Below are 25,248 nucleotides of genomic sequence, written 5' to 3'. Positions count from 1 at the left end.
AAAGTTAAGTAGGGGAGATTTATGATCTAATATCCAATTTTAAATCTCACACAGTCCAGATGTAAGTCTAAGCTTTGACTGTGGGGCTCACAGGGGGATGGCTGCAGAAGGGAAGGGGTCATTTCATAGCAAAGAAAGTGGGGGAGGGGAGGCCTGGGATGGAAAAGTGACTACTGTGAAGAGTGGGGTGCGTGAGGCCCTAATGATTCCCCGTTCCTGACTTTCGGTTATTGTCCCTCCCTGGTCCCCTCCTGCTGTCAATATATGTCAAGGTGCCCGTGAGCCCTCTGCTCCGTGACCTGTTTGTCGGACCAACCACCATCTGGTTCATGGAGCCTTTGCTTTTCCAAGCAGAGAGCACCCTCTCACTGACCCCAGCAAGCTGGGACTCCTGGTCAGAGTGTGCTCCCTAGAGTCCCAGTATCCCTAAGTGGACTCAGGCCTCCCAGGCTAGGCCTGCACCTTTTGTTTTAATACAGAGTTCATGGGGGGAGTCTCTGTGACCATCCTGTGAGAAAATGGGTAGTTGTCTCCTCTCAATGTGGATAGAACAGTCAATCATACTTCTCCTGACCTGTTTGTAGGACAAAGGTCTCAGATCCCCTCCTCCCCCTCAGGTTAACACTATCACATGGTTCAAGGAGCCCTGGTCTCACTAAGGTCTGCTCCAGAGCTGTGTCCATATAAGGAAGTATAAGGTCCACTCCTGAGTTATGCCCATATAAGGAAGAACTGATCAGGGATGGGAATACTACTCCAATTAGCTAGTTTTTGCCCTAGATTGTAACCCTTGAGTAATTGGACCAGTGATGAAAAAGTGGAGGGTCCATCCGTGTTAGGGACTAGGGTATAAAGCAGGGCCTGCAAGCCCCCTTTCGGGGCACCCACTAGCTGCACACTAGGGTGTCTCCTTCTAAAGAGAAGGAAATAAAAGAGCCTTTGACACATCCCTGCTGAGTTCCTGAGAATTATTGAGAAGAGGATGTTTTTTTCCCTCACAATCCTCTCCTCACCAGAGACTCTTCAGTGTAGAGTTCCCAGGGTTCCATGGAATGGAAGAAACAGGGGACATGGTTCTGTAGGAGGTAAAAAGGGGGTTCATAGAAAAACCTAAGACCCAAGCCCTAATTCAGCTATGAGTCCTAAAATGGATCCAGACCCCAGTTAATGGATAACTTACAAGTCAGGATGCTACATTCTCTTGCCCAGAGAAATCAGTACCCAGAATGGGAACAGAGGGAGCTAGGCCATGAAGACCTTCAAGAAAATGACAGGCTATAGAAACTTAGACTAGAAATCAATGAAAAATGAACATGTTTTGAGACTATCCGTGGGAACCAGAAAGAGACATGCGCGGAAAAGGGCCAATCTGTCCCAAGGTCAAGTTATGAAGGGGTAAACACCAACAACACACCTCGGCTGACAAAAGTACCCGCCTCGGGTGTTGGCTCACAGGGGGTCTGCGGCCAGAGAAGGGAAGGGGTCATTGCCCAGGACGGAAAAGCGAACGCCGCGGGGAGTGGGGTGCGCGAGACCCGAATGAGAGAAAGACCCCGTCTGGACTCTTCTCAGAGCCGCCCCAAGGGCAGAGAGTGACTCTCCTCTCAAAGCTCAGGGCGGATCCAGCCCGTGGTCTTTGCCCTAAGAACAGCTGCGGGACGCGCTGGTTCCACGTTGGTTTTGTTTTTTTCTTTCCACCTCCTGTGAGTTTCAGCATTTCCACCCCGTGGTGCTTAATTCTGAAACGTGTGTGTGTTGTGGTTGTTGTTGTTGTTGCTTTGGGCTGTAGAGGGGTGTCTCTGCAGCCCCAGGGCACGCGCCACCTGGCCCCAGTCTACAGGCGAGTCAGCAAGAGCCCTGGAAGATCAGAGGTCACGAGGTCCCGAGGTTGTCAGGGGGAGAGGAGGAAGTGAAGTGTGGTGCGTGGCTTTCTGGGAAATGGAGTCCCCGGTGCCGCGCATGCCCAGGAGGCCATGGGGGCGGGGCTGTTGAAAGGCTCCTGGCTCTCAGTCTTCTTCCCCAGCTTGGTGCTCAGCCCCCCGAGCTGCGTCCTCTCCTTCCTGCTCCCCTGAGACTCCGGTTCAGGGTCAGTAACGCCCCTTACCCCGGGGTCCTCAGGGGTCCGACTGTCCAACCGAAGGGGTTTCCAGCAGAGACACCGGGCTGGGGGGGGGGGTCCTCCTCTTTCCGGAATTGTCCATTTCCCGGAGGGTCCGAGGGCACGACCCCCAAGGCCCGGGAGCCCCCGGCCCGGCCCCAGCGGGGTCTGCGGCGGCTCAGGCTGGGGGTGACGTCACAGGGAGGCGTGCGTGGGGGCCGAAGCTGGGACCCCGGGCAGGTGTGTGGCATGTAGGTGTAGGGCGGGGCCCCGCAGGTGAGGAGGCCGGACCCCCCCCCCCCAGCCCCCTCCGGGGGGCTTCCCCCAATGGAGCCTGAGACGGGGAATCCCCGTCGATTTTCCGATGTGCCACTGAATGGGGAAATTAATTTAGGAAAAATTGTCACTTTATGATATTAGCTCTGCCTACCCATGAGCAATGGCTATTTTAACAGTTTTTAGATCTGATTTGATTTGTGTGAAAATGTTTTGTAATTGCGTTCATAGAGTTCCTGGCTTTGTCTTGGCAGGTAGACTCCCCAGTCTTTTCTGTCGTCTACCGTTACTTTAAAGGGAATTTCTCTTTCCATCTCTTGCTGCTGGACTTTGTTGGTCATGTATAGAAATGCTGATGATTTATGTGGATTTATTTTCTATCCTGCTACTTTGCTAAAGTTGTTAATCGTTTCAAGTAATTTTTGACTCGATTCTCTAGGATTCTCTAGGATTCTCTAAGTATACCATCGTATCATCTGCAAGGAGTGATCCTTTTGTTTCCTCTGTTGCCTCTTCTAGTTCCTTTAATTCCTTTTTCCTCTCTGATTGCTAAAGCTAACATTCCTAGCACAATATTAAATAATAGAGGTGATAATGGACATCCCTCTTTCACCCCTGATCTTACTGGGAAGGCCTCTGACTGATCTCCATTACATATAATGCTTAATGATGGTTTGAGGTAGATACTGCTTATTATTTTAGGGAAACCTCCACCTATTCCTAAATTCTCTAGTGGTTTTTTGTTTGTTTGTTTGTTTGTTTTTGACGGGGTGATGGGGGTTAAGTGACTTGCCCAGGGTCACACAGCTAGTGTCAAGTGTCTGAGGTTAGATTTGAACTCAGGTCCTCCTGAATCTAGGGCCCATGCTTTATCCACTGCGCCACCTAGCTGCCCCTAAAAATGTTTTTCAACAGAGATTTTCATAAGATTTTGAGATCCAAATTTTTCTCCCTCCCTGCCCACTTCCTCAAGACAGAAAGCCATGTGATATAGGTTATGTATGTACAATCATATTAAATCTATTTCTGCATTACTCTTTACTTTTGCTTTAAAAAAATGCCAGAAGGATCATTAAGGATTCTGTGCTGGGGTTTTGAGCTCCCCAGCCCAGGAATCCCACTTTCTGTCCCTCTGTGGCCTCCATCCTGGTTTCCTGGCATTCTTGTGCCCCAGGACCAACCTGTCCTGCTTTCTGCCCCTCTCCACTTCCCCTAGAACCTGGGTTTTGAGGGGTGAAGAGGGAACTAGTGAGACCTCCCAGGGGAGGGATTCCAGTGGCTGAGTCAGGTAACAGCCACACCCCTAGACTTAGAGGGAGATGTGAAGGTGTGTGTAAGTAGATAGAGAAAGGTTATCACATGTGCTGTGACCTATGCCCAGGGACCTGTGGTAAAAAAATATGAAAGGTTTTTAACAGTCAGTTAGGATAACTGAAAGATGCCAGTTTTTGAAGGACCACCCTTTTGGGGAGGAGATGAACAGTCCCCCTGCTGTGCACGTCAGACTGCCTGCGGTGCACTCGACTTCCGGGGTGGAGAGAATGGAAGGGGAGCTTTTGCCTGCTCGGTGGGTCTCCTTATGGCGGGGCTCAGACGGTCTCTCTCCAAAGGTGGCTTTTTCGGTTTGGTGAGTTTTATAAGGAATATACACTAAGCCTAGACTTAAGATGATTTGTATTGTGTTTCTACTTTCCTATCCTTCTAATCAACATCACTTTGTGACTACCATACAATAAAAGGTTTATCTAGAAAACCAGAAGCTTCTTCCATTTACTAGTCTGGGAGATAAATTAAGGGAAAGGTTAAGTAGGGGAGATTTATGATCTAATATCCAATTTTAAATCTCATAGATCCAGGTGTCCTGGCCTCAGCTCCCCCTTAGGATCCAGCTTTCTCTGGCAGAACATCTCTTAGGGAAGAAAAACAAGACAGAAGGAAACGCTCCCTCAGTGTGAGGACTGGGGTATAGAAGCTCAAGAGTGGGGATGGGCCAAGGGGGTGAATGTTTTCAGTTTGGAGGGGAGTTAAGGAGGGGGGGGGGCAAGTCTGGAGCCCAGACTGCAGAGAAGCAAGGGGGGCTTCAGGGGAGGGAAATGGCTGGGAGAACCAGGAAGAAGATGGGTGTGGTGGGGGGAGAGCTGGCAGGGCAGGAGTTTCTGCTGAGGAGGGTTGGAGTCCCAGAGTAGGTAAGGGAGGGGGCAGAGGTGGTAGAGCAATGGGGGAGGAGAGGCCTCAGAACTGAGCAGCCAGGCAGGGGGTGACCTTGGGGGAATTCTCTTCCTGGGGTGAAGTTTGGAAGCCTGGGAGGTGGGAAGGGGAGGAGAGAGGTCATTCCAGGAGAGGGAGGCTGGGCAGGGCTTGACCCTTGGGAATAGGAGGCCTTACCCAGAGCAGCATGGCTGGAGGCAGAAGCCCTTAGATCTGAGCTCTCTCTTCCCTCATTTCAAGCTGAGGTCTCTTCTTCCCTCACAGGTGAGATCTCTGTGCCTTCCCTGGACCTGAGATCTCTCTGTCTTCTGAGAGCCAGCTCTGCACAAGCAGGTGCCAGGTAGGTCAGAACAAGGGCCCCTCTCCACATCCTACTTCTGATGGTTGTCCTTTCCATTGGGCCTCATCTTCCCACTCTGTTGTTGTTGTCTGTTTGTCCTTCTGCTCAAAGAGGATCATGACACACATCATGACTTGCAATGAATTAGATTTAAGTGAGGAGGGTCAGGGCTCTAGCCACCAAGCCCCCTATCTCTCCCATTCTGACCTCTTGGTCAGTGTCTTCTTGGGTGGCCAGGAACAAGCCCCCTTCCAATCCTGGCTCTGGGGGTGTCTCTTGTTACTTATAAAGGGAGCCTGTCCCATCCCCAAAGTCCTAGGATGCCATGCCCAGTTTTACCATGAGGCCACATTTGCCTGACCTGCATATCTCACCCATAGTATCAGATGGAGGTAGGGCTCTGGGTCTCGGGTCATTGATGCTCTGCCTGGTCTCCTCCCCTCTGGGATTGCCAGCCTCTTCCTCCTCCTGGGTCTCTCTGCAGGAAGATGGGGGAGGGGCAGGGGGCATTAGAGAAGGTGGCAAGTCCTCTTCCTGTTCAGGCCAAGGTCCCTTACCCTCTCTGCTCTCCTCCTGATCTGCTTAGAGTCTCTCCCGCGAAGGCAGAACGTTTGCAGGCCCTCTGAGACTTCAAGCTCCGCAATTCCAGGTAGGTGTCCACCCTAGGAGGAAAACTCAAAAGACGTTGTCTCTCACACTCAGACACCCTTCTCCCTCCCCAGGCCAGTTTACTGACCACCAAAGTCTATTTATTCCAAGGAGAGAGCCTGGAACCAGAGAGGATGGCCCCAGGGACCCAGACACCCTCATCCCAGGTGAGTGCAGCCCATCCCCAGACCTGACCAGCATCAGCAAAGGTGGGATCCAGCAGAGCCCAGGAAGCTTTATCCTGTTACATGTACATTGTCCTCTGCAGGGCTGTCAGCAGAGCAGACATTGTCCTCCTGGTTCTGCTCATTTCCTTCTGCCTCAGGCCACCCCAGTCTTCCCTGGTCTCTCTGAATCTCTCTCATTTGTCATTCTTAGGTCAAGTCAATGAGTATTTAGACAGTGGCTCCTCTGTGCCAAGCACTGTGCCAACCTACAGGGGATGTAAAGGAAGATTTAAATAATAACTATCCCTGCCCTCAAGGGTCTCGCAGTCTCCATGGGAGATAACATGGCAGCAGCTGGGTCCACACAAGGTCTCTACAGTATGAATGGGAGGCCCCTCAGAGGGAAGGCCCAAGCAGTGTCAGGGACCAGGAAAAGCTCATTTTCAGAAGGTGAGGATTTTGCTGAATTGGAGGCTTGTCACAAATCTTGTGTTACAATGGAAAATCATTCACTTTTTTAACCCATTTCCCACCCCCACCCCCATTTTTTAAGGATACACCTGAGCAGGGAGGGCCACAGGGAATGCTTTCTCCTTGTCCCTTTTCATGGTGGGCTGGGCTGGACCTCAGGGACAGATGCCCACTCCTGCCCCCATGTGGGTGCTGAGAAAAACCTGAGCAATTCTTAAGTCTGGATGTCGTGTGACTGTAAATCAAAGAGAATCTAGAAGTAGCCTGGCTGGCTATTTATACCTCAGACACAGTGGGGCCACCCACTGAGACTTTGTATCCTTACAGGAGAAAGCAGAGTGTACACCCCACCTGGGGAATCCAGGAGCCACATGAGCAGCCCACCTTTTTACCTGCGCAATGACTTTTACTGGGTTTCAGCACCATAATGTTGGGAGACTTGTGACCTGGATCAGGAGGCAAGCTCACCCATGAATTGGAGGCTCAGCACAAATCTTGTCAAATGAAAAGTGATTTATTAGGAGAGAGGAACATATGACCAGGAGACAGAATCACTGCTGAAAACCTGTCTCCCCGGGTAAGAGAAGAGCTGGTCCTTTCTATGTTTACACACAAAAGCTGTGTGCAAAGCAGTTAGAAGGGGCAAGACCACTGGCAGGGAAACAACTGGTAAGGAGTGCCTGGGTAGGAATAGCAGCCACCCTCATCAGTGTATCATCTTTGATCCTTGCAGACCAGGGTCTTTTTACTCACCCACACCATATTCTGGAGATGGGAGGTGGAGCTGCTTTTCCCTTGGAAAACTTTAATGATTCCTTGGGGTTTGGGGTCCCTCTTCCCACAACAGCAGGAGGCCCAGGTGAGGAGGGGGTCAGTGCAAACATGAGACACAGTCATTGGAAAGGCACAGATCAGGTGATGGAGGGTCTTGGTCAAGGATCATCCAGGAGGCCAGTGTCCCCAGGTCAGAGAGAAGAGGACTGAGGTGCAAGAAGATAGGACAGGTTTATCTGGTGTCTGCTGTATGCTGGGAGCCATATAAACATTATCTCCCATGATCCTGTTGGGACATTTGTCAGGGTCCTTCCTGGGGACGGCCAGAATAAGGGAGCACAAGTTTCAGCCAGACAGTAAACTCTGGTTTGTCTATTCTCTCTGGAGAGTGACATCCTCCCTGAGTGGGTGATGGACATGTGTGTCTCAGAGTTCCACAGATGATGGAGAGACAGTCTCCTCTCCTGAGTTATATGACCTAACCTTTGGGTAGGATGGGTTAGGTCTTGTTACCACAGACAGGCTTACAAAGAAGTTTTACATAAGATTGGGTTGTGGAACAGAGAGAGGGAAAGGTAATTTTTTTTTTTAACGTAAAAGTATTTCATTGTTTTCTAGTTACATGTGGATAGTTTCCTACATTTGGTGGGGGGGGGGGCCTGGAGAAGCAGGACAATGAGGGTTAAGTGAAATGCCCAGGGTCACACAAGGTAGTATGTGCCAAGTGTCTGATGCTAGATTTGAAGTCAGGTCCCCCTGAATCCAGGGGCAGTGCCACCTAGCTGCCGCTCAACATTTTGTTTTTATAAGATTTCTAATTTTTTTCCCTTGCACCCTCCTCCCCCAATGCAAGACAGCAAGCAGTCTCATATAGGTTATATATGCACTATCTCATTAAAATATATCTACATGTGTAGTGAAAGAGGAATCAGAACAAAAGGGAAAAACCTCAAAAAAAGAAAAAAGACAAAAACCAATAGAAACAGTATGGTTCCATCTGCATCTAGATTCCACAGTTCTTTATTCTGGATGTGGAGAGCATTTTCCATCATGAGTCCTCTACAATTATCTTGGACCACTGTGTTGCTGAGAAAACATGAATCTATCACAGGTAGTCATCACACAATGTTGTTGATACTATGTATACAATGTTCTCCTGGTTCTGCTCATCTCACTCAGAGTCAGTTCATGTAAGCCTTTCTGGGTTTTTCTGAAATCCATCTGTTCACCATTTCTTACAGCACAATAACATTCCATTACATTCATATATCACAACTTGTTTAAGCATTCTCCAGTTGATGGGCACCCCTTCAATTTTCAATTCTTTCTAACCACAAAAAGAGCATGTGTGTATACACATATACTATATATGTATGTGTGTATATATGTGTGTGTGTGTGTGTATATATATATATATATATATATATATATATATATATAAATAAAAGCAGGGCAATGAGAGTTAAGGGACTTGTCTAGAATCACACAGCTAGTAAGTGTCAAGTGTCTGATGTCTGATTTGAACTCAGGTCCTCCTGAATTCAGGTCTGGTGCTTTATCCACTGTACCACCAGCTGCCCCAGCTATAAATATAAAATGTCCTTTTACCTTTTCCCGATCTCTTTGGGATGAAGACCTAATAGTGGAGAAAAGTTACATTTTGAGTAAAAGTAAAAACTGTGAATTTGTGATATACACTTGAAAGTTTAGATAGATATGTTTAGCATTGGTACTCAAAACCAGTCTAAAGAAGATAGGAGCTGCTTGATTAGTTAGGGATTTAATCACTATTGGCAAACCTTGGAGGGAGTAACAGGACAGGAAGTGAGCACTCTGTGTTCTCCTAAAGTTATTGTGGAAGAGAGGTCCTGAAGGGGACATTCATTCAGTTCCTAATTTAAGAACAACCAGTCTAGCATCAAATGGAGTTAATGATGTTTTCTCAAAAGTTCACTTTAAGCACCATGAGCCACTTGATACATCAAAGCCTCAGTGTTACAAGTTGGGGGATGAGAGTACAAAAGATATCCTTGGACTTCCCAGAGTTAAAGGAAGAAAGAGACCAGCTGTGGGTGGTATAAAGATGGCCAGAGAGCAGCAGGAGGGGGACAAGGGTTGGGCCTGTTGAAAGTCCTTCCCAGTGAGCATGGCCAGGGCTCTGGGGGAGCTCTAGAGGGCTGAGTGAAGCAGGAATCATGGCATGTTCAGGGAAGAATAGTGCCCCTGGGGTGAGGGCTGCCAAGGCCTTTTCAGGGCTGCTTTCCCCTTTGGTGTCTCCCTGGTCCAGCCAGGCCTCACCTGGCTCCAAGAAGCTGTATCATGCACAGCAGCCACAGCCCAGTAACCTATTTCAGCAGAAGGACTAACCAGGTTGGGGTTAACTGAGGTGTCTCTAACCCTTTGGTGAGTTGGTTTGGGGGGGGGGGGCGGTGTCTACCCCAAGCCTGTGAAGACGTCCCCCTGTGGAGTGGGTGGATAAGAACACTTTATCCCAATGGCCATGAAGGCAGCTGAAGCGGGCACTTTGGAGCACTGAGAGCTTGCTTGGACATTGAAGACCAAGGTATTCCCCTGACAAGCCCAGGCCATGCCCTGCAGCTCAAGCCATCACCAGGTACCTTGACTGTTCTGCCCCGGACTGTGACAACTCTGGAAGGAGGAGTGAGGCTGGTGACTTGTTGCAGCTCTGACTCAAATGCACGTTCTGAATGAATTAGGAGACATCACCCATAGCACGTTCTGTTTAGGGCATTTTTGTTTGTTTGCAGATGACGATGCATTCAGTGCACCCTCTGAAGTTGATATGGAACAAAATGGGGGTCAATTCTCTGTTGCTTGTTTTGGCCTCACAATTAACACTAAGAAAACCCAGGTGCTTCATCAGCCAGCACCACCCCATGCATACCTGGAACCATCAGTTCCAGCAGGTGGAGAAGATTTACATCCTGTAGATATGTTCACTTCCCTTGGCTGTCTACTTTGCAGGGATGTCCACATTGATTATGTGGCTGACTCATGCATTCCCAGAACTACCTCAGTATTTTGAAAGCTCTGAAGAAAATTGTGGGGACAAGAAGTATTAGACCAAATAGCAAATTGAAGGTCTGCACCTGTGGTAGAGCATTCTGAGGGTGCACTGGTCTGATCAGCCCGTCAGCCATTGTAGCATGATTGTAATAGTGATGTCCCTTTGGTCCTCTTTGAAAGCAAAGGACAACAGGCACTATTGGGAGAGAGATTTCTGGAAGAGATAGCTGCAATTAATGGAATAATGGCCACTGCAGTGAGCTTAAATCCTCATAGAATGGACAAGTACTGACAAAGACAGGTACAGCATCAATAGGATTGGATAAATTCAGATAAATACAATAGTACTCCAGGTAGCTAGGTGGCGCAGTGCATAGAGCACCGGCCCTGGAGTCAAGAGTACCTGAGTTCAAATCTGGCCTCAGACACTTAACATTTACTAGCTGTGTAACCCTGGGCAAGGCACTTAACCCCAATTGCCTCACAAAAAAAAATACAATAGTACTCAATAGAAAGTAATTTGATGGAGAGGCTCCCAGTTGAAGATATCAGGCAAGGCTTTATGCAGAAAATGTGTTTTCAAGGGACAGAGGGACTGCCACATGGAGTAAAAGAGGCAGAAAGGTAAGGAGGAAGAGCAGAGCCCAGAAAGAGAGAAGACTAATGTGTCTGGGTTGCAAAGGCAAGAGGGTGAGTAGTGAGTGTCTTGTGAGGCTGAAAGAGAGGTTGGGACCAGGTTGTATGTGGCATTGAAGCTAAAGGGAGGGGTTGCTGTATGATCCCAGAGGCCATTGGAGTTATCTGAGTAGCAGTTACATGGTCAGATCCATGCTAAGGAAGAAAAGTTTGGCAATAGTGAAGAGGATGGCCCAGAGTGCTGAGAGACAAAAGGTAGGGCCTCCACTTAGGAGGCTGTGGGAGGGAGGAAAAGGAGGAGGATCAGCATGGACTAAGTGCCAGGCTTGGTGTGAAGTTCTTTACAAAGAACGTCTCATTGGATCCTCAGAAGAACCCTGGCAGAAAGGACCTCTTTGTATCTTCCTTTTGCTGCTAAAGCAGTTGAAGGAAATAAAATTCAAATTTGCATAAATTTGACAAATCACTCAAGTCCTCCTGAATTCAGGGCCTGTGCTTTATCCAGTGCGACACTTAGGTCTCCCCGTAAGCAATATTTCTTAAGAATGCTCTTCATGCTTTTATCCAAATAGGACTTTATTTCAGCCTTTTTGGGAATTAACTAAGTTTTATTTTCTTTGTAAGGTTTTTACCCCCCACAGATTATAAAGTATTTGCCAACTTCTCATAAATTCTTTATAAAATTTCCTTAACATATCCCTTAGGACATGTAACATATCCCTTCAGGTGAGGATGAGGAGGAGCCTGTGGGGAGAAACATTTCATAGTAAGACCTTTATTCAGCTTTTATCATTCTAACATGGTTCTCACTTCAATATAAAATGCTTCTCTCAGTATTCCCCTGGACGCTTGTTGGATACGGGTTCAAGTGTTGCTGACTCTCATAAATATATGCATATTGGACAAATGCCTTCTGTGCTTCAGTTTCCTCCTCTAAGTTGATGAGGGTCAGATTAGGTGAATTCTGAAGTCTTTTTCATCCCTAAATCATGTGACTTTTGATGACTTAGGAGTTGGTGACATTCAAGGATGTGGCTGTGGATTTCACCCAGGAGGAGTGGCGCCTCTTGGACCATTCTCAGAGAGAGCTGTACAAGGAGGTCATGCTGGAGAATGTCCAGAACCTGCTCTCTGTGGGTAAGGACCTTTGCCTCTGGTGACTCTGAGCTACTAACATGGTAGCTTGTTGCTCCTTCTCCTGCCAGGCCTAGCAAGTTTGTCCTGATTCTTCCTGCTTTGTTCCCTCAAATTTCAGTCCAGATGTTGGGAAAGGAAGGGAATGGAATAAGCACTCATACATACCTGCTTTATATGTAGCACTGGGCAAAGTGTATTATCCTTATTGTCGTTTGATCTTCACAACATCCCTATGAGTTGGGTAGTATTATCATCCCCATTCATAGGTGAGGTAACAGGCAAACAGGTTACACACCTTGTTCAGGGGGACACAACTATCATGTGTCTGACACTGGTTTGAAATGGTCTTAGTGACTGTAGGCCCTGGGCTGTTACCACTGCACTACCACAGCCTCCAATTTCTAGATAATTGAAGCTAGGCAGTGTTCCCATCCTTCTAGGAAAGAGGTGAATAAAGGGGAAGTTTTCTGATACCAAATGCCTTTGTGATCTCAGGCTGCCCCCAAAGATCCCAGCAATCAATACCTTGGGAACTATCCTTGAGACATCCTGGGAACCATCCTGTCCTCTTTGCTTGCATGTCTTCTTTCCCTAAAGAGGACTAAATTGTACATTTCTCTCCATTCTCCTCCCTTCCTTTTCCTATATTCCTAGGACTTCCAGTTTCTAGAGAAGATTTGAGTTATCCTTTCCAGGAAGGGCAATCACCAGGCATGGTAGAGCTCAAAGGTCCAAGGAACTCCTGTCTAGGTGAGTGACACAAATCAGGTAAGAGGGCTCTTTATTATAAGAGGTCTCCTAAATGTTGTGGTGAAGGGAGTGCTAGACTTGTGGGCAGGAAAGTCTTACTTGGAATTTACTTTGAGACACATTTCAGCATTGGGATCCTGTGCAAGTAACTGAATCTTTTTTTTTTTTAGTGAGGCAATTGGGGTTAAGTTACTTGCCCAGGGTCACACAGCTATTAAGTGAAGCCAGATTTAAACTCAGGTCCTCCTGAATCCAGGGCCAGTGCTCTATCTACTGCACTTTTTTTATATTTGTAAATATAGAACACATGGCCCCAAAAGTTCAGAGGGGAGAGAGGGATAGTGGGCCACGTTGCTGCTCCTTCAGATTCCCAAGGCCAAGAGAGAGAGTCCAGGAGTGTAAACTCCTTGAGGTCAGGGGGAGAGGTGGCCCTTACACAGTGCCTCAAGCTAAAATCTTTTGTTTCATTGGACTTGGGTGGTCTGCAACAGTATGTGATGATTGCAGAGCCCAGAGGACAGACCCTCTGGGGGGCAAGGCTTTTCAGGTAGGTGTGGATTTATCTTCTGGTGTCTGTATTCACAGTCCAGGGTGCAACTACATTACCTTTGAGATTCTCCTGACTCTGGGATTAAGAAAGGGCAGGCAGGGCTCTCTGGGTCCCCTGTGACCTCATTATTTTCTCACATCTTGTAGTTATAAAATTTTGATGGTATAAGAAGTCATCATTTTTAACTTTGAGCATCAAACTCTCCTGAAAGTATCTCAAAGGGTCTGAGGGTCTCCATTCTGAATTCTTTCCTGGTCTTTATTCCAGTCAATAAACATTTATTAAGCACCTACTATGTTCCAGACACTGCTAAACACCAGGAACACTAAGAATGGCAAAAGATAAGCCTTGTCTCAAGGAGTTCAATCTAATGGGGAACACAGCATGTAAACAAGGATCTAGCAACCCAGTGTATTCAGGATAAATTGGAGGTAATCAAGAGAGGGAAGGCCCTATGGGTAAGGAAGACAGGAGGAGACTTACCTTAAAAGGAGGAATTTTAGGTGGTACTTTAGGGAAGCTGGAGCAAGCATGAGGGACAGCCAGAGAGAACATGGAGTCAGGAGATGTTGCTGGTCAAGAAACAAAAAACCTTATTATCACACATGTGGAGGGGAAAATAAGGTGAAAAAAGCCTGAGAATATAGGAGAGGGGCTGATGATAAAGGACTTTAACAGCCAAGCAGAGGATTTTATATTAGATCCTGTCAAGTGGGAGGCAATAGGAAGTGTTTTATTGAGTGGGCAGTGACATGATCAGAAGTGTCCTATAGTAGATGAATTTGACAGCTAGGTGGTGGGGATTAAATGGATTGGTCAGCGACTTGAAGTAGTGAAACCAACCAGAAGGTTTTTTTGTGTTTTTTTTTAGAGAGGCAGTTGGGGTTAAGTGACTTGCCCAGGGTCACACAGCTAGTTAAGTGTTAAGTGTCTGAGGCTGGATTTGAACTCAGGTACTCCTGACTCCAGGGCTGGTGCTCTATCCACTGAGCCACCTAGCTGCCCCAGTATTTTTGCCTAATCATGTTGGTTGGGAATCACTGCACAATGAAATATATTAATGCCTCAAACATGTATGTACTTGTTCCAGGAGAAAAATATATGGCAAACAATCCTTGGCAATTCTTTCCTGCGTAAGGTGCCATTAAATGTTTTTAATAAACATTTTTATTTTAAAGTTTTGAGTTTCACATTCTGTCCCTCCCTCCCTGTCTCCCTTTCAAAACTACACCTTCCCAGAGGCAGAAGGCTATCAGATACATGTTATACATGGGCAATTATAGAAAACATTACCGTATTAGTCATTTTATATAAGAAAACATAAAAGAAAAACATTAAAGAAAGTGAAAAATATGCTTTAGTCTGTGTTCAATATCAGTTCTGTCTTTGCAGGTGGAGAGTATGTTTCATCATTAGTCCTTTGGGATTGTCTTGGGTCTTTGCATTGCTAAGAATAGTTAACTCATTCACAGTTCTTCATCAAACAACATCATTGTCACTGTGAACAATGTTCTTCTGTTCATCGGTTCATAAGAAGGACTTTCTGAATCCATCTTGCTTATGCTTCCTTATAGCACAATAATGTTCCATTACAATCATCTACCACAGGTTGTTTAGCCATTTCCAAATTGATGAGCATCCCTTTGATTTTCTTAGCTTTATCCACTGCATCATCCAGCTGCCCCCTAATTATTCTTAAGTTGTCCCTCCTGGATATCTTTTTCAGATTTGTTCTGAAAAGATATTTTATATTCTTTTCATTTTGCTTTACTGCTTCCTCTTGTCTCATTGAGTCATTAGCTTCCCTATGCCTAATTCTTATTCTTAGGGAATTATTTTCCCCAGTCAGCTTTTGCCTCTTTTTTCCCATTTGTCCAGTTGTATTTTCTAAGGCATTATTTTCTTTTTCCATGTTATTGATTTTCTCTTGCATAACTCTCATTTCTTTTCCCAATTTTTCTTCTATCTCTGTTACTTGGTTTATAAAATCCTTTCTGAGCTCTTCCAAAAGGGTTTGTTGGTATCTTTCACTAGCTAAAAGAAGATTGAGGCATACTATATTCACATTTTTTCTGTTTTTTGTTTCTCATGGTGTGAGTGAGATTTTCCCCACCCCTTAAATATAAGTGACCTAACAGTAGTAGTAATCAGTTTATAGACTACAAACTGTGATTTAAATGATTTAGATATTCTTTAGTAGCTTAAGAAAATGATAATAATGTAACTAAGGTAGATATTGAAAGGAGCTTAGGCAAATGCTCCACAAGTTTAGCCAAAGGTTTAACTACCTGACTTCCAATTGTGGTTAGTCTAGCCCCCAATCAGCTTAAAGATCAAATACTTAAAATCGTACTTCCTGAGGTATAAGGGAACAATGAGAGCTGGAGAGAAGTTGGAAAGCCAAGCTTAACCAATATGGTGGAAAGTCTGGATAGCTGAGAAAAAAGTCAGAGAAATATAGGCCAGGGAGGACACATCCAAGATGGCAAAGATGTAATCCAGTATCTGGTTTCATGTGTTATGAGCCTGTTACTCAGTAATAGTGTTATTTTAAAACAATATATAGAATTGCAAGTGACTGTGCTAGTATTTCATGGTTTCTTTCTCCCTTTTCCATATTTGTTGTATTTGTACCACCTGGATTATGATAAATATTGGGAGGAGTCATGTTGTCTAAATACCCCTGAATCCTGAGGCTTGGGGTCTTTGGGTCCTAGAACTGAGACCAGCTCTATTGTAAGAAAGTAACCCTCTCTCAATAAACCTATTTTCTTTTCTCTTTCTTTATCTAACACGGCAACTTTGACATTTTCACTGCAGTGGTTTGGCCCTTTCAGCATGTTTTTTTCTTTCACAACATGAACAATGTGGAAATGTTATACATCATTCCACATGTATAAGCTATATTAGATTGCTTGCCATTTTGAGAAGGGGGAAGGAAAAGGAGGGATGGAAAGAAATTGAAACTCAATTGTAGGGGAAATAAATTTTAAAAGCTACCTTTACATGTAATTGGGGGAAAAAAAACTTATTCTTTCCAAAATAAAATGAACCATCTTGCAGGTGTTTCCAAAGATTCATTCTGCCAATTTTAAATTTTAAATTCTTCATTTTCACTGGGGAAGTAGAATGTGAATAAGGTTACATTATGCCACATGACAAAAGAACATATTTTAAGTGTATGTATCTTTCTGTTAATACATAATTGTATTCCTCAGGTGGAGACACTAGGTTGATTGTGAAGAAGATGGCTACTAATGTGAACATTTCTGGGAAAGAATTTGAGCAGCATAGATCTGAGAGTGATGGTGCAAAGGCCTTTGGTCGGAACTCAGATGTCATTAGGCATCAGAATATTCAAAATGAAAAAAAGTTTTATAAATGTAATCAGTGTGGAAACACATTCACAGAGAGTTCGAATCTTGCTAAGCATCAGAGAATCCACACTGGAGAGAAACCTTATGAATGTGATCAGTGTGGAAAGGCTTTCAAAAGGAAATCCCATCTTGTTGTACATCAGAGAATCCACAGTGAAGAGAAACGTTATGAATGTCATCAGTGTGGAAAGACTTTCAGAGAGAATTTCAGTCTTGCTGTACATCAGAGAATCCACACTGGAGGGAAACCTTATAAATGTAATCAGTGTGGAAAGGCTTTCAAAGTGAGCTCTAGTCTTGTTGTACATCAGAGAATCCACACTGGAGAGAAACCTTATGAATGTCATCAGTGTGGAAAGACTTTCAGAGAGAATTCCAGCCTTGCTAAGCATCAGAGAATCCACACTGGAGAGAAACCTTATAAATGTAATCAGTGTGGAAAGGCTTTCACACAGAGCTGCAGTCTTGCTGTACATCAGAGAATCCACACTGGAGAGAAACCTTATGAATGTGATCATTGTGGAAAGGCTTTCACAGTGAGCTCTACTCTTGCTGCACATCAGAGAATGCACACTGGAGAGAAATGTTATGCATGTAATCAGTGTGGAAAGACTTTCACAGGGGAATCCCATCTTGTTGTACATCAGAGAATCCACACTGGAGAGAAACCTTATGAATGTAGTAAGTGTGGAAAAGCTTTCAAAGCGAACTCCCATCTTGTTGCACATCAGAGAATCCACACTGGAGAGAAACCTTATGAGTGTCATCACTGTGGAAAAGCTTTCAAAGTGAGCTCCCATCTTATTGTTCATCAGAGGATGCACACTGGAGAGAAACCTTATGAATGTCTTCAGTGTGGAAAGGCTTTCAGAGAGAGGTCCAACCTTGCTGCACATCAGAGAATCCACACTGGAGAGAAACCTTATCAATGCAATCAGTGTGGAAAGACTTTCAGAGAGCGTTCCAGTCTTACTGTGCATCAGAGAATCCACACTGGAGAGAAACCTTGTAAATGTAATCAGTGTGGAAAGGCTTTCACAGAGAGTTCCAGTCTTGCTCAGCATCAGAAAACCCACACTGGAGAGAAACCTTATAAATGCAATCAGTGTGGAAAAGCTTTCAAAATGAACTCCAATCTTGCTGTACATCAGAGAATCCACACTGGAGAGAAACCTTATAAATGTCATCAGTGTGGAAAGACTTTCAGAGAGAATTCCAGCCTTGCTAAGCATCAGAGAACCCATACTGGAGAGAAACCTTATAAATGTTATCAGTGTGAGAAGGCTTTCAGAATGAGCTCCCATCTTGTTGCACATCAGAGAATCCACACTGGAGAGAAACCTTATGAATGCAATCAGTGTGGAAAGGCTTTCAAAATAAACTCCAATCTTGCTACCCATCAGAGAATCCACACTGGAGAGAAACCTTATGAATGCAATCAATGTGGAAAGGCTTTCACAAACAGTTCCAGTCTTGCTGCACATCGGAGAGTCCACACTGGAGAGAAACCTTACAAATGTAATCAGTGTGGCAAGGCTTTCACACAGAGCTCCAGTCGTGCTAAACATCAGAGAATCCACACTGGAGAGAGAAACCTTATGGATGTAATAAGCGTGGAAAGACTTTCATAGGGGAATCCCATCTTGTTGTACATCAGAGAATCCATACTGGAGAATAACCTTATGAATAATAAGTGTGGAAAGGCTTTCACACAGAGCTCTCTTTATCAAATTCTTATTCTCCTTAATAAATGCTTAAAAGTGTAACTCTTGCTAAAGCTTATAATTTATTGGTGACCACTCATTAGATATTTTAGACAGTTTAGCTAGAATTTTAGCCCTTAACACTTCTAAATGTAATCAGTGTGGCAAGACTTTCACCCAGAGCTCCAAACTTGCTGCACATCAGAGAATCCACACTGGAGAGAAACCTTATGAATGCAATCAATGTGGAAAGGCTTTCACAAACAGTTCCAGTCTTGCTGCACATCGGAGAGTCCACACTGGAGAGAAACCTTACAAATGTAATCAGTGTGGCAAGGCTTTCACACAGAGCTCCAGTCGTGCTAAACATCAGAGAATCCACACTGGAGAGAGAAACCTTATGGATGTAATAAGCGTGGAAAGACTTTCATAGGGGAATCCCATCTTGTTGTACATCAGAGAATCCATACTGGAGAATAACCTTATGAATAATAAGTGTGGAAAGGCTTTCACACAGAGCTCTCTTTATCAAATTCTTATTCTCCTTAATAAATGCTTAAAAGTGTAACTCTTGCTAAAGCTTATAATTTATTGGTGACCACTCATTAGATATTTTAGACAGTTTAGCTAGAATTTTAGCCCTTAACACTTCTAAATGTAATCAGTGTGGCAAGACTTTCACCCAGAGCTCCAAACTTGCTGCACATCAGAGAATCCACACTGGAGAGAAACCTTATGAATGCAATCAATGTGGAAAGGCTTTCACAAACAGTTCCAGTCTTGCTGTACATCAAGGAATCCACACTGGAGAAACACCAGCCTGATGACATTCATAAGGTTTAACGATTGGCATGATGCCACCTGCTGGAGACTTACTGTAGGAAAGCTCCACCATGAGGAGAAGGCCTCTAAGGGCAAGGCCATTTGGATTTTCTTTGGTATCAGGAAGTGACGTTTGCTTGTGGGAGGAAGAGGGGGCGAGGCTGGGTCTCACTCTCTTTCCTCAGGGCTCTAGTGGAGAGGGGAGCGAGAAATGTGCTCTCCCTTTAATAGATAGATGAATCTAGGCCTTTCCCTCTTTTTACCAAATTCTTATTCTCCTTTATAAATGCTTAATAGGCTAAGCTCTTGATAAAGCTTATAATTTATTGGCATCCCCTCATTAGATATTTTAGACATTAGGAAGCCTCTCACTTAAATAATCAAAGCAGAATTTATAAAAATAAATGTAAGAGATAAGGGTTGGGGGGCAGCTAGGTGGTGCAGTGGATAGAGCACTGGAGTCAGGAGGACCTGAGTTCAAATCCAGCCTCAGACACTTGACAGGCAAGTCACTTAACCCTCATTGCCCAGCAAAAAAGAGATAAGGGTTAAGAAATGCAAATTATACAACCTGTGTGCCTTTAATATAATACTGGCTGTTGCCACCTGTTGCCACCTCTTGCCTTAGGGTATGGTCCAGCTTTCTCCAACTTTCACTCTTTTTTCTGTCCTTCTTCTCTCTACCTTCTAACTGGAAAGCCCTTTCTCCAACTCCTCTGTGCTGACTGCCCCACTGAATAGCCCCCTGCTTCACTCTTTAACTTCTCTCTCACTACCTTAGCGATGAACCCCTGAAAAGCCCCTTACTCCGTACCGCTCCTTCCTCTGTCTGTCTCCTCTCTTACTGTCTGGCCTCCTTTCACTGTCTTCTCCCCTGTATATATGTTCCTTCTCCCCCTCAAACCTCGGGCCCCCTGTGCCCCATACCCCCACACCAAACTAATCCGTTGGCCACACTGGTGCTGCTGCCAGGGGGAGGGAATGTTCAAGTGTCTCCTGCGTGCCACACCCGGGGCTCCAGGGGCCTGCGCCCCATGCTGTGCATCTGGGACCTCGGCACGGGCTACCCCAGAGCCTGGCCTGGACAAGCCCAGGATCTCTGGGATAGATCCTCTCCAGGGGGAGGGAGCTGGGGCTTTTTCCCCCAGCCCTCTGACCTGGTGTCTTATAAAGCCCACAGGGCTTTTTGGCTTAGCTGAAGCAGACAGGGAGGGGCACCAGGCCTTCTTACACAGAAAAAACTGAGGGCCTAAGGCTTTTTATTTTTTTTGTTTGTTTTTTTGGTGGGGCATTGAGGTTTAAGTGACTTGCCCAGGATCACACAGCTAGTAAGTGTCAAGTGTGTGGTAAAAAGTTTTAACAGTCAGTTAGATAATGGAGAGATGCCAGGTTTTTATAGGACCACCCTTTTGGGGAGGAGACCAACAGCATGAGCTAAGCACACCAGTCTGCCTGTGATGTATGCCAGATTGACTGCTGAGCACTCGACTTCCGGGGTGTGAGCTTAAAAGGCAAGGAGAAAACGGAAGTGGGGCCTTTTTTCCTGCTCCGCTGGTCTCCTGGCTGCGCTGCACAGACAGACGCTGACTGAAGTTCGAAACGGCCCAGCTCGCGGTTAGCAGCAGCACATGCTTGACACGGTCTCTCTCTCTCCCCAAAGGCTTTTGGTGAGTTTTATATGGAATATAGACTAAACTTAGACTTAAGATGATTTGTATTGTATTTCTACTTTCCTATCCTTCTAATCAACATCACTTTGTGACTACCATACAATAAAAGCTCTAACTAGAAAACCAGAAGCTTCTTCCATTTACTAGTCTGGGAGATGAATTAAGGGAAAGGTTAAGTAGGGGAGATTTATGATCTAATATCCAATTTTAAATCTCACAAGTGTCTGAGGCTGGATTTGAACTCAGGTCCTCCTGAATCCAGGGCTGGTGCTTTATCCACTGCACCATCTAGCTGCCCCTTGCCTAAGGCTTTTTAATCTCTGCCCAAAGGCAGGGTCCCCAAATCAAAATAAATTTCCACATTTCATAGAGATTTTCATTCTTTTTAGATTGTGTTTCAAGTCAATTTGAATTTCATTGTTTTTTATTCTGCCATGTGTATTTCGTTGTTCTAAACTGTTTGTTTTTCCAACTGATTATTTGAACAAATTATATAAAGTATTTCCTTGGTAAATTGATTACCATGACAAGTGTAAATTAATTCTAGAAATACTATTTTTACTAAAATAAAAAGGTATTATTTGGAATTATTGCATATTGTATATTATATTCTGAGTCAAAGCAAATTCACATTTTTTTGCCATCATTTTTTTTCTCAATTTTTTTTTTAATTTTGTGGGGCAATGGGGGTTAAGTGACTTGCCCAAGGTCACACAGCTAGTAAGTGTCAAGTGTCTGAGGCTGGATTTGAACTCAGGTACTCCTGAATCCAGGGCCGGTGCTTTATCCACTGCGCCATCTAGCTGCCCCTTTTTTCTCAATTTTTAAATCCATATGAGACTTGGATTATGGGAACTTACCATTTAAGACATCACTTGCCTTCACCCATGAGAGGAATACATCCAAGAGCAGGCATTGGACTGTCACAGAAGGGGAGACACACATGAAGTTCAGGTAGTGCACTGCCTTGGGAAAGGCTGAGAGAACAGCTATTGGCAAAGAGTCAAGTTTGGATTCTTTTGGTTTAACTTTCCCCTACATGGCACCAGATGGCCAGGCTATGCCATCTCATTGGACACCTGACTTCCATTCCCCCTTCTATATGCCTGATGTCATGGACATCTCAATCCTGTGCATCTGATTAAGCCTGACTCAGTTATTTCTCTGTTCTTTTATAGTAACCCCCATAATTATCTCAGGTGTCATAAATACAATGTTGGATTTGGCCTTAACATCTGCTACCGATTATATTAGATGCTTTAATTTCTCACAATGGCATGAGGATAATTAGGCAGATGATGCAAAAAGTGATGAAATGAAGATTTTAAAAAATATATTCTTAATATCACAATTGTCTTCTCAATTTATTCCCCACAGGGGCAAATGTAGTTATATTAAGTTTTAGAAAATGTTTCAATTTTTGTTTTTATATGTTTCATGCATAACAACTGGACAATAATTGTAAAATCTCTAAAAGATTCTGAATTTCCTTAGTCATGTTTTGAGAACTCTCTTTGATCTGATTATTAGCAAAGCTATTTAAATTTGTGTTAAGCTCAATTTTGTAGGAAATTTTCCTGGCCAATTACCAGTATCTGAAACACCTGAGGGACTTTACCCCCCCCCCCCAGCAGATCATCCCCCACTATTGCTGTTATTTTGTATACAGTACATTTCACTCTGCTTCACTTTATGTAGGTCTTTCCAGGTTTTTCTGATAGTATCCTGTTCCTCATAACCTGTATATAGTACCTTAAGCTTGACACAGAATTTTCTTCATAAAAGCCCAGCAAAGTAGGTACCGTACGTTTTTACCATTATGATCAATCATCATAACTATTTCCCTCCATCCCACTCCCTTCCCATGACATTTACTCTATCTTCTTTTTACCTATTCCTCCTCAGAGGTGTTTTACTTCTGACTATCCTTGCTCTGCACTCCATTTTTTCACCCTTCCTTCCTTATCCTCTTCCCCTTCTACTTTCCTGCAGGGTTAAATAGATTACTCTTCCCAATTGGGTATGAAAGCTATTCCCTCCATGAGCCCACTCTGATGAGATCAGGGTCCCTGAGCTAATTCCGTGTTCTAAATTTTTCTTCCTCCCTCCCTCCTCAACCCTCCCTATGAGATCAAGCAATTCAATATGTCATACTTGTGCAGTAATGCAGAACATCTTCACCTTCCTTGAAAGCATTTTGCTTTTTATTGTTCTCTCCTCCAATCTGCCCTTTCTTCCTTCCCTTCTTCCCCCCTGCCCTTTTCTCCCTCCCCTCCCTCAGGGCAAATACATATTACTATACCTACTTGAGTATGTATGTTAGTCCTTCTTTGAGCCAATTCTGATGATATTAAGGTTCACTCCCTCCCCAACTCCTTCCCCCTCTTCTACTCCCCTCCATAAGCTTTTTTCTTGTTTCCTTCATGTGAACTACCTCTCCCCAGACCCTCTCTCCCCTTCTCCCTCCCCCAGTTTATTCCTCCTACACCTCAACCTTATTTTAATGATGTCATCATGGATTAGTTAGGTGGCACAGTGGACAAAGCACCAGCCCTGGACCCAGGAGGCCCCAAGCCCAAATCCAGCCCCAGACATAAGACACCCCATCCTGTCTGCCTCACAAAGAACAAAACATAAATGCTTTACAGATATCACCCCTTCATATTCAGTTCAGCCCTGTCTTCTGTGAATTTCTTACTGAGATAGTTCTTATGAGTTCAAAGTACTATCTTCCCATGTAGGAATGTAACCAGTTTGATCTTTTAATATCCCTCATGAAGTCTTTTTTTCTGTTTACCTTTTTATGCTTCTCCAGGGTCTTGTATTTGAAAGTCAAATTTTCTATTCAGTTCAGGTCTTTTCATCACAAATGCTTGAAAGATGTCTTTCTCATTGAAATCCCATTTTTGCCTCTGAAAGATTATACTCAGTTTTGCTGGGTATGTGATTTTTGGCTGTAGTACCAGTTCCTTTGCCTTCTGGAATATCATATTCCATGCCCTTCGGTCCCTTAGTGTAGAAGCTGCTAGATCTTGCTTTATCCTTATTGGAGCTCCACAGTATTTGAATTCCTTTTTTCTAGCTGCTTGCAATATTTTCTCCTTGACCTGGGAGTTCTGGAATTTGGCTATAATATTCCTGGAGGTTTTCCTTTTGGGATCTCTTTCAGGAGGTGATCAGTGGATTCTTTCAATTTCTATTTTAGCTTCTGCTTCTAGAATATCAGGGCAATTTTCCCTCACAATCTCTTGGAGGATGCTGTCTAAGCTTTTGTTTTGGTCATTGTTTTCAGGTAGTCCAGTGATTTTCAAATTATCTCTCCTAGATTTATTTTCCAGGTCAGCTGTTTTTCCAAGGAGATATTTCACACTGCCCTCTATTTTTTCATTCAATTGGATTTGCTTTACTGTGTCTTGGTTTCTCATAAGGTCACTAGCTTCCATTTGTTCAAAACTAATTCTTAGGCAGTTATTTTCATCAGACAGTTTTTTAATCTCCTTTTCCATTTGGCTTTTCAAACTGTTGACTTTTTTCTCATGACTCTCCTGCATTGCTCTCATTTCCTTTCCATCCTTTCTTCCCTTTCTCTACATCTTTCTATTTCTCCTACTTTCTCTTCAAAGTCCCTTTTGAGAGCTTCCATGGCCTGAGACCAGTTCATATTTTTCTTGGAAGCTTTGGATGTTGGAGCTTTGACCCTGTTATTATCTTCTTCTTCTGAGGTTGTATTGTGGTCTACCTTACCCCCAAAGAAGTTTTCAATGGTCTCCTGCTTTCTCTGCCTACTCATCCTGGCTTACTATTTCTTGGCTTTTAACTCCTTCTTAAAGTGTGGCGCTGCTTTCAGGACACACTGTTCAAGCTACAGCATGGCCCAGGGGATGGTTGGGCTTCTTCTCAGCCTGCCTGTCCTCGCTTTCATTTGATTTTAAACTCTCCACTGGGGGGTGGGGGGGAGGGCTGCTTCTTGACTCTGCTCCTGTTCTCAGCTTCAGAGGGTCCCAGGTGTTTTGGTTTGAGAGGGGGCAGGTTTTACTCTCACCTGCCCTGTTCTCAGGTCTGGAGATAACCTCAAGCCTACTTTACTAAGCAACCAACCAGCAAAGCTTTCTGTGGTGTGGTTCTCAGCTTCCAGAGAGCCTGCCTGCTCCCCTCCCCTACCTGTGCCTCCCAATGCTCAGGATTTCTTCCTGTTTGCCCACTGGGGTGGGACAGTTGAATCCTTCCCCCCTTCCACTGGTACCCCTGCACTTACCCCCCTGGGCCAGCCATTCAACCTGACCATGCAGGCTCGGTTCCAGAAGACACTGGTGCTGCAGCCAATTCAGAGGCACTGGGGCAAATTCCTCTGGCAGGTGTATGGTATGTTGGCCCAATTGTGGGGTTAGGCTTTGTTTATGGCCCAGCATGGCCCCTTGAAATCTATCTATAGGTGGAGAAACTCTCAGCCCGTATTTTTGTGTGTTTTTCTGCCCCAAAGGTTCTTTTATTGCTATTTTGGGGGTGACTGTATCAGGAGCCCTGTGCGTTTAATGTCTTTCCTCTGCCATCTTGGCTCCGCACACTGTGGGTTTTTTAAAATTTCCTATTATGT

The 25,248-nt window shown here is 44.7% G+C and overlaps 2 protein-coding genes and 1 pseudogene across 2 annotated transcripts in view; 2 read left to right on the top strand and 1 right to left on the bottom strand.

Annotated features, from left to right (window-relative positions):
- LOC122748371 (zinc finger protein 850-like) overlaps positions 1–25,248 on the bottom strand; it is a gene marked incomplete at its 3' end in the record, with an annotated part of 465,756 nt that overhangs the window by 421,872 nt on the left and 18,636 nt on the right. The window lies entirely within an intron of this gene.
- Positions 12,513–18,172, top strand: LOC122746605 (zinc finger protein 160-like). Its single transcript, XM_043992349.1, has 2 exons — positions 12,513–12,532; positions 16,301–18,172. Exon 2 carries the CDS (start codon positions 16,330–16,332, stop codon positions 18,088–18,090), a length of 1,761 nt encoding a protein of 586 aa, XP_043848284.1. The 5' UTR covers positions 12,513–12,532; positions 16,301–16,329; the 3' UTR covers positions 18,091–18,172.
- Positions 18,260–18,642, top strand: LOC122748366 (annotated as a pseudogene).

Source organism: Dromiciops gliroides, chromosome 3 (genome assembly GCF_019393635.1).
Source record: "Dromiciops gliroides isolate mDroGli1 chromosome 3, mDroGli1.pri, whole genome shotgun sequence".
NCBI lineage: Eukaryota > Metazoa > Chordata > Mammalia > Microbiotheria > Microbiotheriidae > Dromiciops > Dromiciops gliroides.
This window is presented reverse-complemented; position numbering and strand designations above follow the sequence as displayed.